At 32.0% G+C, this 14,561-nt stretch overlaps 3 protein-coding genes across 6 annotated transcripts in view; 1 reads left to right on the plus strand and 2 right to left on the minus strand.

Annotated features, from left to right (window-relative positions):
- The window catches only part of nahoda (DOMON-like domain-containing protein nahoda), a 68,611-nt gene extending 67,532 nt beyond the window's left edge, over positions 1-1,079 (plus strand). For all 3 annotated transcript variants that reach the window (XM_089709466.1, XM_089709469.1, XM_089709467.1), the window contains one exon: positions 279-1,079. In XM_089709466.1, coding sequence (XP_089565592.1) covers positions 279-286 — 8 coding nt within the window. In that variant the 3' untranslated portion in view covers positions 287-1,079. The remainder of the gene's footprint in view (positions 1-278) is intronic.
- LOC149478225 (phytanoyl-CoA dioxygenase, peroxisomal-like) overlaps positions 1-11,241 on the minus strand; it is a 147,095-nt gene extending 135,854 nt beyond the window's left edge. Inside the window, exons 1-8 of one of the 2 annotated variants that reach the window (XM_089709556.1) lie at positions 10,905-11,241; positions 8,939-9,058; positions 8,097-8,208; positions 6,703-6,858; positions 6,094-6,240; positions 5,660-5,800; positions 5,055-5,192; positions 3,818-3,900 (exon numbers count right to left, since the gene is read on the minus strand). In XM_089709556.1, coding sequence (XP_089565682.1) covers positions 3,847-3,900; positions 5,055-5,192; positions 5,660-5,800; positions 6,094-6,240; positions 6,703-6,858; positions 8,097-8,208; positions 8,939-9,058; positions 10,905-10,948 — 912 coding nt within the window. In that variant the 5' untranslated portion in view covers positions 10,949-11,241 and the 3' untranslated portion in view covers positions 3,818-3,846. Of the gene's footprint in view, positions 1-3,592; positions 3,901-5,054; positions 5,193-5,659; positions 5,801-6,093; positions 6,241-6,702; positions 6,859-8,096; positions 8,209-8,938; positions 9,059-10,904 lie in introns of those variants that run through there. The other variant, XM_089709555.1, reaches the window with a different exon arrangement.
- A 918-nt stretch (positions 11,242-12,159) lies between these two features.
- LOC149478247 (serine protease inhibitor 77Ba-like) lies at positions 12,160-13,565 on the minus strand. The gene has a single exon (XM_089709537.1). It carries the CDS (start codon positions 13,501-13,503, stop codon positions 12,304-12,306), a length of 1,200 nt encoding a protein of 399 aa, XP_089565663.1. The 5' UTR covers positions 13,504-13,565; the 3' UTR covers positions 12,160-12,303.
- Between the last annotated feature and the right edge of the window lie 996 nt (positions 13,566-14,561).

Here is a 14,561-nt window from a genome sequence, read left to right on the forward strand (position 1 = left end):
CAAAAATCGTTAAAATTTTTTTTTTCAAAACATATCATTAAACTTTTTTAACACGGTGTGGAAACTTTATTTTACCAACCTTTTAGTCAGTCAGCATTATTTCATATTTCTCTTATAAATACTAGTTTTATACCTATTATTTAAAATCATAAGTGATTTGTTACCAGTATTACTTATCAATTTCATACAGACATTAATTTTCAAAACAAATTCTTTTTATCACCTCTCTTGTAAATAACGGTGAAGGTCTGTGTCTAAACTATATTTTCTTTTTGCAGAATTCTGATGGAGTCGCAGTTACTAACACATAAGTTACCATTAAGCAGGATATTTTCTTTCGATCACATTTCCATACCCGTTCTAGTCTTCGTCACAGTTTTAAATTAAGTTATACCAAGAAATTACATTCGTTCGACTGCACAGATGGCAAACGCTATATTTCGAATGTGGTTTCCATTTTATGTAAATAACGCTGTATAAATAAAGCAATATTATGTGTTTCATTTATTTTATTAACCTATTTTAGTCTTCCAATCATAGATGGCGTTGTTTAGATTTTAGTTTTTTAAATCAGCGCCATCTATCGGTGCTACGGTGCGTTTTTATAAGGAGGATGAATGCTCATGTTAAGGAATTTAAATGTATCTAGTTTTAATTATTGTTGGTTTGTATAAATCGGATTTTATTAGATAATTAATAGAATTGGTTGCCAGTATGTTCTTAAATATTAATTTGGAATTGTTATTGTATAAAATTTTGCTCTTACAAGCTTCAAAGTAAGCGTTTATGAATCGACAAAACTGTACAAGGAATGACAACTTGGTCATTAAAAAGTAAATTAAATAGTGTTATTTTATATGTACTTAAATAATTTGTAAGAATTACAAACTTTTATTATTATTGTATATATTATACCTATTTTATGTAGGTAATCATAACACATTACATCGATATTCTTTATAATATTAGTAAAATAAGAGAATAATTTATATGACGTAACTCCATAGTTTTAACAGAGTATTAATAATACAGTACCAAACCTAAGATTAATGATGAATAAATATTATTTTAATAGAAAACCGTTTTTCATTTATCCCTTCCTTTTAACCTACAATAGAACAATTGCAATTTATAATTCACTAGCGGTCCGCCCCGGCTTCGCCCGTGGTACATATTTCGCAATAAAAATATAGCCTATGTTCCTTCTCAGGGTCTAAAGATTATCTGTGCCAAATTTCATCAAAAGCGGTCCAGTAGTTTATGCGTGAAAACCATACATACATACACACATACATACAAACCTTTCCTCTTTATAATATTAGTATAGATTACATAAACATAGCTAATAATATAATACCTAGTATAGTTTGTAATACAATAGTTTTTCTATGGCTTATAAAGGTTATAATGTGTAATGGTGTAACTCAAGTACACTATATCACTAGCAGTATAAAATCCGTTCAGTATGTGAAAAGCTAACTAATATTTGTATACGTAGTATCACAGGTAGTATATTATTATTAGTCTGTGCTAATATACATCCATATTCCATTATGGAATATGGAATTTCCATATTATATTGTTACAAACTTTAGCACATAATTTAATAGACCAGAATTTGTACCCAGGCAAATATCAGACCTCAACCACAAAATATATTAATGTAATAACAACAACACTACTTACTACTAGTTCAATAATTTAATTTCTTCTATAACTTCGGCATGGACCAAAAAACTATAGTCCATTATTAGTCTGTGGTTATAGGGTTTCTATAGGGACACCCTCACGCCATCTATTGAAGACGTATGTTAAGCGATATGAATATATGCATTTCTTTTATTATTACACCAATAAGCATTAATTCGATTACTGATATTTCACTCAATTTCACTGCTAAATATTAAGTGCTCGTATGTATACAAAAACCATTTGTACCTAGTGATTCAAAAATAACAGAAAACAAAATACTAGTTACCACTGAATTTATTTGTGGGCCTAAGAAAAAACACTTTTTCAGATCATAATAATATTTGTTTATACCAATCCGTTTAATCTAATCGGTTTTTCATATATTTTTTTTGTTCAATCATAATACAAGCACTGTCTAGCGACATGCTACTGTTTAATATAACTTTCTGAAAATGAACTAAATTGTCACGATCGTAGCAGAAAGTGCCTATTGGTGAAGAACCATTTTTATATCAATACATTAACATTCATCAAAAGTTTAGAGCACAGTCAACATTTTTTACTTTTTTATACCACGTAACTACTTACCTAATGCTATTAAAAAAGTTCGTGCGTACAAAGTACACCATGCCAAGTGAAACTTGCTACGTTCAATCAATGCTACGTTCGCCCTTTTTCTCTCTCAATCGATCTCTCCCTCTTCTTAGAAAAAAGCCGCTGTACATATTCGTGACTAGATATTATAACGCCAATTGGTTTGATTCATTATACATATTTTTGTAATTGTAATGTTGTCTATTGCACGACTCACAATGCGAAGCATTAGAGAGTGCTTTACGATCGAAAAATTTGTTTTGCCTTGGTTATTTAATTAAATACAAGATTGGATTACCACGTAATATCCATCATTTTCAAGATAATTTAATGGAGATGAATACCTACCTACTGTAACTGGTAAAAATTGATTCAAGAAAATTAAACGGGAAAGAAATACAGTAGAAATAGAAAAAATAATAAAATTCACGTCCATCAACACTTTTTTTCGGTTGAAACACGATAGTTTGTGTAAAACTTAATTTAATGCCATTATTTTTTATTAGCTGTAGATCTACTATGCGGAAATTGGTATTGAATAATATTATGGTGATATTATTTAGCATCGTTTATAGTTATCAACGAAAAACTAAAATATTTGTTTCGACGAAGGATTATGAGTCGTGCACTTTTGGATTCTCCAAACTTTTACATCATAATATTTGAGCGCTTGGCTTAAATTTTACGTAAACTTAGGTTGAGCCACGTCACTGCGTCCGCTTTCTGCAAAATAATTTCCCTAAAAAGCCTCGTTCACTAAACGGACCAAAAATACTTTTTCTGTTCGAACCAGAAGTTTCTGACATTAGCGTATTCATCATATCAAATTCTTTAGATTTATAAAATTACTGTCGATGTTCAAATGTTAGTTTTTAAGTAATTGAGCGAAAAATCACATTACATACGTAGTATATTATTATTAGTCTGTGACATTACACATAGATATGTGTTTCGTGAGAGCACAAAGACTTAGTCCATAATATTTTTAGAAAAAATTGGGTGACATAAAAAATGCATTCTAGACAGAAAAGGTTGTTTTAAATACTTTCACTTTTTCACATATTATTTTATGTACATTTCTATGGAACGATGTAGCATTAATGTTTTGATCTAAACTGGCTTGAGGGGTATAGTTAATTCTGACTAAGGGTGTGTTTGTAAATAACCAATAGTATCGCATCAAAACTAAAACTAAAGGAAGCGATATGTTTGATTATTAACAAACACATTCCTCACACATTATTGGTATGGGGCACCATAAACTGGGAAATTTTTCAATGAAACACTTTTTAGGCTATAAATTTTATTATAAAAAATATACAAATGTATCACAGTCATATTCATTTACAATGCACCAAAAACCTTTTATGAGTTTTAAAAAATGAGTAAAATATAATTTCAAATTTATCACAAATTCCCATCACTTAAAAATTAAAAAAATAATTAACACCATTTCACCAAGTGAAGTACATAAAAAATTATAAAAAATATAACATAACATAATATTATGTTTTAATATATAGACTGTAACAATTTTTTTTTTAATATTTTGTAAGTGGATTAAAGCGAGGAACGAACGCCAAGTACTTGCTTACTCTTGAATCGCCATGTGTCCTGAAAAAAAATGCATTATTAGTTTTTATAAATAATTAATATCTACTTTTCTGTATAATAAAAATGAATCGCAAATGTGTTGGTAAGCACAAATCTCGAGAACGGCTGTACCGATTTCGTTAATTCTTTTTTTATAATATTCCTTGAATTAAGAAAACGTAAATATGTACTACGGGCAAAGCCGGGGCGGACTGCTAGTATTTAATAAAATCTATATATTATTATGAATGAAGTTATAAAGCCGTATAACTTTTTGTCATTGACGTACAATAAACAACTAAACCAAGAAGCTTATATCAAATACACTGGAGATTTCAGTATCCCTTTCACACCTAACTAACTACCTAGGTGTGAAAGGGATAAAAAAACATACAGGCGTCATTCAAGGTCATATTTTCTTGTTACAAGTTAATGTTCATGCTGAAATCTCCAGTGTATTAGATATAAGCTTCTTGAACTAAACTCACAATCACATCCAAAAATTGTCCGAGAACAAACTCTGCCTACGCAATACGCATGTATCAGGCAGAGTTTTCTTATGTGCGTTATAGTATTGAAAGTGTTACGAAATAAGATTTTTAATCAAATGAAAGTTTTATACAACACCGCTCGGTTATTTTTTAGATAAGATTTTTAAATAGGTTATTGTGTATAGTAAATATTTAAATATTTAGTATAAATTTTTAGTAAATATTTATGTGTTGATACAAATAAAGTTTGAATCTGAATATGAAATAACCTAACTTTTATTTGTTTGTGATTATGGTTAATTTTACTTGTATGATAAATGCGAAAGTTTATATGTTCGTGTGTTACTCCTTCACGCAAAATTGCTGAACCGATTTTCATGAACTTTGTGAACTCATACCTACATACATAACAAATTCAAAATTAAAAAAAAAGACGGGTTGCACTGGGGGAGTGCCGGCAGAAGTGAAAACTTGATTATTAACGTTCAGCATGTTTGATATTTTGGAATGGTATCCGTCTTACACTTTTTCGATCAGGTCACGTGTCCTGACGCGAGTTTAACATTTTATACAGAAAAAGTGCTCAACGCCGCTAAAGAAGTTATCACTTCAAAAAAAAAATTTTCATTGTAATCGTTTGAGTAGTATTTGCGTGAAAGAGTAACAAGCATCCTCACAACCAACCTGAAAGCTAAGTTCGAACCCGCGTCTTTTAGCTTCAGCTTCGACTTCCTTAGCAACTGGTTCTTGAACTGAGTTTTTCACATCTATATAATAACATGAACTGTTTGCGTAGTGAGCGGTTATCGATTTGCGGTATGCCTGAAAAAAAAAACATTTTTTTTATTTATTTTCATTTTTATCTATCTATTCATAATATATTGAGGTTAGAGACAGATTAATGAGGATTTAGGTTATGATAACTGGCATTAGATTAAAACGTGTGAGAACAAAATAACGATATAGGACATGTAGAGGGACACTATGAAAATTGTTTCTATATTGAAACAAAGACATAGAACATTTTTAAAAACACTTTTCGACGATTTCCTCTCTTGATAGAAATATATTTTGAAATTTGAGTTTGAACTAATTAGTAACTAAGTAAGTAGTAATATAACAAAATGAATTCTTACTAAACTAAAGAATTATTTGTTCAACTAGACTTGATTTAGACAAGTGTGTGCACTTTAGAATAAATATTTTCGTTTACATACAGAGAACAAAGAACTACCTTCCACCTATTCAAAAAAGAAAACTACCCCTATTTATTATTAAAAATACTTTACCTTGGTAACATTAGGCCCAGATCCATGAACTATAAGCGGATGAAAGAATACAGTGTCCCCGGGACTCATCTCTAAGTTGGAAAATTTGCTTGTATCGTATACGGATTCGTCTAGAATACCGTGGTATAGTTTGTTTGCACCCTGCAATGTATAAATAAGAATAATTAATAAACATTAAAACACTTAGAAGAATAAATTTTTGTTTGCTAAATTATTAATGATAGAATAATTTATTTTGTCGAGCTGTTTAAACATATTTAAAAGTTGTGTTGTATAAAAAGTTTGTGTTTATCATTTAGATAATTTTTTATTTTGCTTAATGCCTTGTGTAATGAATTCACAAAGCTTCCGAAAAAAATTCAGTTAGCTCAAACTACCCTCTTTTTAACCAACATTTTTCAAAACTACATGGACTCTGAGTACTCTTTATTTACCTGAGTATGTCCATGAGGATACAAAATATTCTTCTTATGCGAGCCAGGAATAACATAAAGGCAGCCATTTTCTTTTGTGACGTCATCTACAGCCGTCCACGAAGCTATGATTTTGTCAGCTGGACGAAATGGGAAGTAGAATAGATCCTGAAATTTTAAATTGGTAAAAGTTTAATATTAAGCTTTCCATTCATATGTACATGCTTTTCATAACGAATAATTTAATTTTAATTAATTAATAAAACTTTATACATAATATAAAATTGATTTTTTTTTACTAAAATTTCATATTAAACTATTTCATTCATTTCATTTCAAATACAAAATAATATTAACGACAGCCTCAATTAATTATTTTGCATCACAATAAAAAAAATGTTGACAAAATCTTGAATATAAAATAAATGTAACTCAAAATGTATACGCATTTGATTTCCTATTTTTTTTAAGTCGTCAACAATTTTGTTCAACAAGCTCAAAACATCAAAATAAAACGTTTTTAATGTCCAAAAACACACTTTTTCTCTTTACAAATATTACACAAAGTGTATTTAAAGCTATTTCCATCAATTTATTTCATTCTACAAAGCTCTACAAGTTAAATCCTACCTGATGTGGCGGATGTTGCCCACTACCAGGCGGTTTATTAATAAACATGCTGTTCACAACAGTAATGTTGTCACCAATGAACTGCGACAGCACGTGTAGAAGCCGCGGCTGTTCCGTGTATGTCATGAACACATCGTCGTAGTGTATCTCTTGGACCTAAATAGTAAATGTGTATTGGTTATGAACAATAAGTATATTAGTACGTGTATTGTAATAAACTACTAGACTCACATTCGCTCATTACAACTAGACTCACACTCGCTCAATACAACTAGACTCACATTTGCTCATTACAACTAGACTCACATTCGCTCATTACAACTAGACTCACACTCGCTCATTACAACTAGACTCACACTCGCTCAATACAACTAGACTCACATTCGCTCATTAAAACTAGACTCACACTCGTCTATTAAAACTAGACTCACACTCGTCTATTACAACTAGACTCACACTCGTCTATTACAACTAGACTCACACTCGCTCATTACATCTAGACTCATTATCGCCTATTAAACGGTTATTTAAAAACGTTCGACTGACAGAAAACATTCCTAGAAATTAACAGTTATACAAATTAAAAAGTAGTTAGTAAGGGAAAGAGACTATAGGGATATCAATAATGTGACGATAATTACAGCTTTTATTTCCCTATTTATAAAAAATAATATTGATAAATAATATTTTTCTAGAGGAAAAGCTATTTAATCATGCTGTAATAAAAACAGAAAAATGTCCAAAAATCCTAGCTCATTATTTAATATTAATGATTTCTTAAGTTGTAAAAACTCAAATTACTTTCTAAAAGAACATCATAACTTATTTTGTTATTATAATAAATGAATAATGATATTTATTAAACTCATGAATTCAGTATAAGTTTTGCGGCAAAAATAAAGGAGAGGTTATAGGTCAAGCACTAATCTTAGTATTTATTCTAACGAAACAATGTTTTTCTCAAGTCTCAAGGTACAAACTTATAAATATTTAACATAAACTGAGATGAATTAATGTTATAATATTTGTATCTCTGGGAAGGAAAATAAATACTATTTGTTTGTTTTTAAAATTAAATTGAAAAGAATATAAAATTAATATTATTACTTTTAATTAAAGAATAGGTATTACATTTTTATGTGTTACTAGCGGTCCGCCCCGGCTTCGCCCGTGGTACATATTTACGTTTTCTCTACATAAAAACCATCCTCATACTTCAAGGAATATAATAAAAAAAGAATTATCGAAATCGGTTCAGCCGTTCTCGAGTTATGCGCTTACCAACACATTTTGCGATTCATTTTTATATATAAGAAGAAGATTATAAATTTAAGTGGTTTTTAGTTCTTTAATACTACTAGAGCATTTAGGTTGGTATAAACATAAAATATTACCTTATTAATAACTTGCTCTCCTGTTAATCCCCTTTTAGCTAAAGCAGCTTCCTTCACAAGCGTGGCATTCCCTCTATCTACCACTCCATTGCACATTTGTATGAAACGTCGCCTGAAATAAATATATTCTTTAAGAAACAATATTCATAACCCATCTCTATATCTTCTCTTATATATAAAAATGAATCGCAAAATGTGTTGGTAAGTGCATAACTCGAGAACGGCTGAACCGATTTCGATGATTCTTTTTTTATTATATTCCTTGAAGTACGAGGATGGTTTTTATGTAGAGAAAACGTAAATATGTACCACGGGCGAAGCCGGGGCGGACCGCTAGTCTTATATATAAAAATGAATAGCAAAATGTGTTGGTAAGCGCATAACTCGAGAACGGCTGAACCGATTTCGATAATTCTTTTTTTATTATATTCCTTGAAGATGGTTCTTATGTAGAGAAAACGTAAATATTATGTACCACGGGCGAAGCCGGGGCGGACCGCTAGTGTACTTATAAAATTCTCGGGTCACAATGTTAGTTACCATACACATCCGAAACGGCTGCACTAAATCTCATGAAATTTTGTGTGCCTATTGGGTAGATCTAAGAATCAGACAACATCTATTTTTCATACCCTATAATGATAAGAGCAAGGCAGAACAGTGTTTGCCGGGACAGGTAGTGGATTATATAAGATTATTGGAGCTGTTGTCCCTACTTGAATTAGGATAAAATGTACCATGGGCAAAGACTACTAGTAAATAATAAAATTATATTTTATCCTCGTTTTATTATTATGTGTCTTACAAGACTCTTACATTATATAATTTAAGCTTGTACTCACTTGTAATTATATAAAGTATCAAATTCAAATAATCCCTTAATAACCAAGAATCCATGGTCATCGTAAAACTTCTTCTGTTCTGCAGAAATTGTGTATTTGTCTGATGCATCAGCGAATACTCTGAAAAATAATTATTATTTTTAACTTTTTATAAATAAGTTATTGAACATAATTATTATACTAAAGTAGCACAGGGACATTATTTGTGAAATCTTTGTAAAAGAAAACTGTGTAGAGGTGGGCATTGACATCTGTGCCACAACAAATTTATACACATAATTGAGTTATTAATAATTATGAATGAAATTATGAAATTTAAATATGAATAATAATATCTCTATGTAGTTGTTTTAGACCGCCTCCTCGGTACAGTGGTTGACGCGTGAGCGTAGAACCGAGGGGTCCTGGGTTCGATTCCCGGTGGAGACGAAAAAAAAAAAAATGTCTCGGTCTGGCAGGACACAGAAGGCTGATCACCTGCTTGTCCCTAAAGAAAAATCGATCAGTGAAACAGATGTATGTATAATGCATCTGCCCCCTACCCCACTACGGGGACACGGGACTTCACTTTTTTTTTTATGTAGTTGTTTGTGACTTTGAAATATTGCCGAAAAAGGTTCCCCGTTCCAGCATGTTTACAACTTTAATTTTTAGTCATTTTATTAAATTGGAAGGACTTTAGTATAATTACTTTTTTTTTGGGGGTTGAGGGGGAGGGGAGGGGAGGGGAGGGGGATTATATATCCCCCCCTGAAGGGGGGAAGTTGCGGAAATACATAGTTTTGGAGTTTTTTTTTTTTTTGTAAAATGTGTTTTTGAGGTTAGGAATACTATTAATTTTCTAACCATACCCATTCGTATGTGTTCAATTGTGCTAGGTTTTCTACCTAGTACCAGCCCAGTATAAAATACATACCTACAAACAAGCAGTCGACTGCTCTCATAACACTACGACTCGTGATCCCCGAATTTCATTATTTTGAGGTGTCTAATCGATAGCGGGTAGTGACTTTTCATAATAAACTGCTTTTCTTTTTCTACGAAAATGCGTAGTTTTTGTGAAAATCGAGAATAAAAATTATTTTGAGAATCGCCCTTAAGTCGCTTCTGGCACTCGCCGGCCGCTGCCGCGGCACGCTCGCTTCGCTCGCTCGGCTCGTGCGGCAGTTCAAAAGTTAACCTAACACGCTCGTCGCTTCGCTCCTCGCTACCTATTTGAATATTAAGGATAAAAGTTTTATAGTTTTTACCTACGTAGTTTTTTTTGTTTGAGTGGGAATCACCCTAAATTCGCTTTTGGCACTCGCCACACAAAATGGGCTCACGTTTCGTTATTGCATATATTTTTTTTAGATTTGATATTTACCGTATTAGATTTGTAAAGTAAAATATACATATTTATATCATATTTTTGATTTAATACATAATTGTTTAATTTGCGCTTTTATATTAACCGTAAAAACACATTTACTAAAGGAATCAGTCATTAATTACAGTGAACGAAACGTCAGCTGTCAAAAAAATCGTAATTATTAACCAAATTTTCTGAATTTCAAAAAATTATATCTTGAAAAGTAATGGTTTCCGCAAGTTGAAACTTTACAAAATTAATTAACAAACTTAGAACTATAACTAAAAAAAAAATCAACGCTCTAGCGAAACGTAAACGTACTAAAGACGAGCCTATGGTTTTGTTGTAATTAAGTTCAGTAATGATATTATAGTTTTAAAATTATGTTTTGATAAGCCATCAAAAGTGAAAACAAAGAAATCCCAATTTAAAAAACAATAATTAATATTATCACAAATATAATATTATGATAGATAAGGCCTAAGGATAAGGCAAACTTGTTTAAATTTCTTAAATGGTCACATGACAAACAAGCAATTATTAAAAACTTCTAAATCTTGTTAAATCTGTTTATATTGTTTTTTTTAATTCGTAAAATATAAAAAGAATACTTACGGGTTAGCAATGGCCTTGATTTGAGGAGTCGCGGAAATTTCCATTTTTAAAAAGCTCTTTTTTCCATGAACTAGATACAAGCTACACTCTCAATTGCCAGCAATAATCTGTTTGCTATACAAGTACACAATAAGCTGTTATAATCATTATCCTTTTATAGATACATAATGTGTTTTTATTCACTATTATTCTGATTATATGGTTTCTGAACGAAAATGAGAGTTACGGAGTTATCCAAATTATATTTTTGCACTTCACATTACGTTTGTAATTTTATTTTTTATCCCGAATCATACAATATTGAAGATATAAATCGTATTTCAATATAAATAGCAAGTTTAAATCAAGGTTTAAATCACAGTTTAAATACAACATCTGATTTTAACATTTTAATCATATTATTGTTGACATACCATACCAGTCACTGTCAAGTGTCAACGTAATTTGAAGAAAATCTGCATAGATACCGAGCCTTTAGGATGTTTCACTAAACCGTGCATAAGTGCAAAAACCTACACAAAAACCACAACAAAAACTAACCGAAGTTACAAAAAAAATGAATTTTTATTCTATTTTTTTATAAAGTATTTGAGGTTTTATTTTTATTTGCATTAAGTTCGAATTACAATATTGTTTCACCACTACATAAAAATTACATAAGACGAAGTTGCGTATATCGCAACATTGTGCGAAATATTACAGCTAATTATTAATTACAATTTATTAGCCGTCTTCAAAAAACGGAGGAGATTCTCAATTAATTTTTTGTTCTATTTATAAGACTTGATAGGTACCACTGACTTCTGTGATCTCAGTTATCTGCACGAAATTTGATCCAAATACGATATTCCTACTCTTCCAAGTTTTTTCTATTCAATTAAATATTTTTTATAATGTGATTTGCTCTAGCAACCAACTGCCGATGGACAGCACTTCCTAAAAAGTCTGTGTCCTTGAAACGGAAAAAATTAAAGGCTGTTTCAATTAATGTACCTAAGTGATCTTGTAGGAAACTGCACTTCAAAGAGAATACAAATTAATATACTACTGCTGCACTTCTTACCTCTCAAGGCAACGTCGCATTTTGATTCCAGGCAGATGTATTCATTAAATGAACGCCATCTGCAGTCTAATTGCCTATCAGCGTAATCAATCAATGGACATAAATACAGGCAACCATTATCCTTGCAGATAACTGCATATATATTGCCATGTTTATAAAAACATGACAATATAATTCTGACAAACAAATGAATAAAGTAATAGTTGTTTAATAAATAGCTTTTAACAATATAAAATTATTATATACTTTACAGAGCTGATGAACACAGGTAAATATTACAATAGTATAATAATTAATAAGATATACATTTACTTTGTTCTGATTACATTAAATGCTTCAGTATTCACTCGGTTTCGAGTAGGCACCAGCGAACAAAGGTACATCATATTGTTTATCAACAATCATAAACATGAAAGGCTTGTTCGCTGTAAACTTCTTAGGGAAACTCCTCGAAACCAACTCTGCAGCTGTAGCCGCACTCGCTGTAGTACCTTCTTCGGTGACTTCTATACTTGCCTTTTGGAAGAATTCAGAAACAGAGAGGTTAACGTCAGATATATAAGGAAAGCGGGCTAGCTGACTCGCAAATATCGACTCTAAACCCATATCCGCTAACAATTCCCGCATGTTGCTCAAGTCGGACATAATTTTGAACCGTGGTATCTGCACCATCACGCTTTCCTTCTCATCGAACTGTTTGAATATTGTCGCTAGAGTGATCAACTTAAGTTTCTCAATGACAGAGTACAGTGGCACGTCGGGATACGGGACGAAAAATAGAGCAGAGTATCTACCGCTACTGCCATACGGTAATTCAAGAACACTAGCATTAATTTGATCGACAGCCTTTTCATGAAACATGCCGTTCACAAACATCAAATTAACGTCTCCTACTTGGATCCCTCTTTCATTGTAAAACGCGCTTATTTCTGTTTCTTCTGCTAGGAATGGCGTTTCCCAAGCACCTTTGAAGTATAGAGCGTCAATCAATAATAGATAAACGTCTTCCAAATCGCTTGGATTTACCATGTCTTCGACTGCATTATGTGTTGCTCGGCTTACGTAATCATTTATAGTCGCTGCAGCGGCGTCAGCGTACCCGAGCGAAATAACTTCAATGTCACTAACACCGGTGCTGGCTATCCTGTTTTTAAACGCATCGTTAATAGGTAGTCCTTCATCCGCAAACATTATAGCACTTCTTTCCACCGTAACATCTGGGTCCGAATTGGATTTGATCCTGTTGACGATTTCCAAGTATTTGTTGTTAAAACATTTTTGATAATGTAGTTTGAGCACCTGTTTCAATTCAGCTAGCGTGTTGTCAGCTGCTCCTAGGGACAAACAGGATAATAGCGTCCACGGAGACAGAGTTGAAGCTACGAAATGGTTCTCCTTTTCTTGGGATATTCTTGTTAATAAATCGATTGAAAAGTCATAGATGGCTCGTTTTAACTGTGGTTCTGCTCTCTCCACGGTACATTGTGAGAGTATAGCGGGAATTAAGCACAGAATAAGGAATACTTTGGGACCCATTTCGTGTGAGTATCACGAACGGGCTGCAGCGACTGATGTGTATGAAATAATTGTAGGCCTTATCGCAGTGACCCATGCGGTGATAAAAGGTTACTTTAGGTTTATTTTGGATAGATGTTAATTATTATCAATACGTGTTTTATAATAATTATCAATTTAATTCTAAGAAACAGGCCTATGGATTCCTAAAGACGAGGAATATCCAAGCTAACAAGGAAAACTCAGTTTTGCTTCTGGCACGCCCGATGTATATAACATTTTGTAAACCGTTTCATCGATATTACACCGTACACGTAAGTTAATTAAATCTATTTTCAAATCTTTACTTAATAGAAATTTGAAGATGTTTCTTTACTCTGAAGTTAAAGTTCCTTGAAAATAATGTCAATAACTGAATATGCCTAGTGCTTTCTTCAGCAGTTATGGAAAAATAGACTTAATTTGAAGATTTTTGTAAGTATTCGAAAGCTTATAGGTAGCCTGGTTTTATAAACTTTTCTTCAGAATATAAATATTTAATATTTGTCGCTGAACGGATAACCGTTGGGGCAAACGCGTTGTAGAGTGGAGACCGCGACTCGGCAAACGTAGTGGTAGGGCGCCCTGTAGCAAGGTGGAGCGACGATATACGCAGGATTGCTGGTACAGAATTGTGCCGAAAAGCTGAAGACCGAGCCCAATGGCGTGCCTTAGGCCTATGTCCAACAGTGGATGGAAAAAGGCTGAAGAGAGAGAGAGAGAGAGATATTAAATAAATAATGAAACTTTGAAGTCCATGCCGAACTTCTACCGGGAGATTTATTAAGTTTTTTTCCCTAATAATTATGAAATGAACTAGCAATAAGTAGTTTATAAAGTAAGTACCTAAAGTGTAGAACATGAACAAGAATGATGATTGTAAAATATAATTTAATTACAAAGTGCATTTTACTTTTCATCCGGTAAGCAGATAACGAGTTGATGTCATCGATGTTTTTACAATTATTTTTGTTATTGCGTTATGTTTCAAATTTCGCAAAGGTGGTCTTGAGACTTATAGAAAAATAAACTTTAACCGG

The sequence above is a fragment of the Colias philodice genome, chromosome 22 (genome assembly GCF_061535455.1).
Source record: "Colias philodice isolate Cphi_HAF_F1 chromosome 22, ilColPhil1 Martin Lab GWU primary, whole genome shotgun sequence".
Lineage (NCBI taxonomy): Eukaryota > Metazoa > Arthropoda > Insecta > Lepidoptera > Pieridae > Colias > Colias philodice.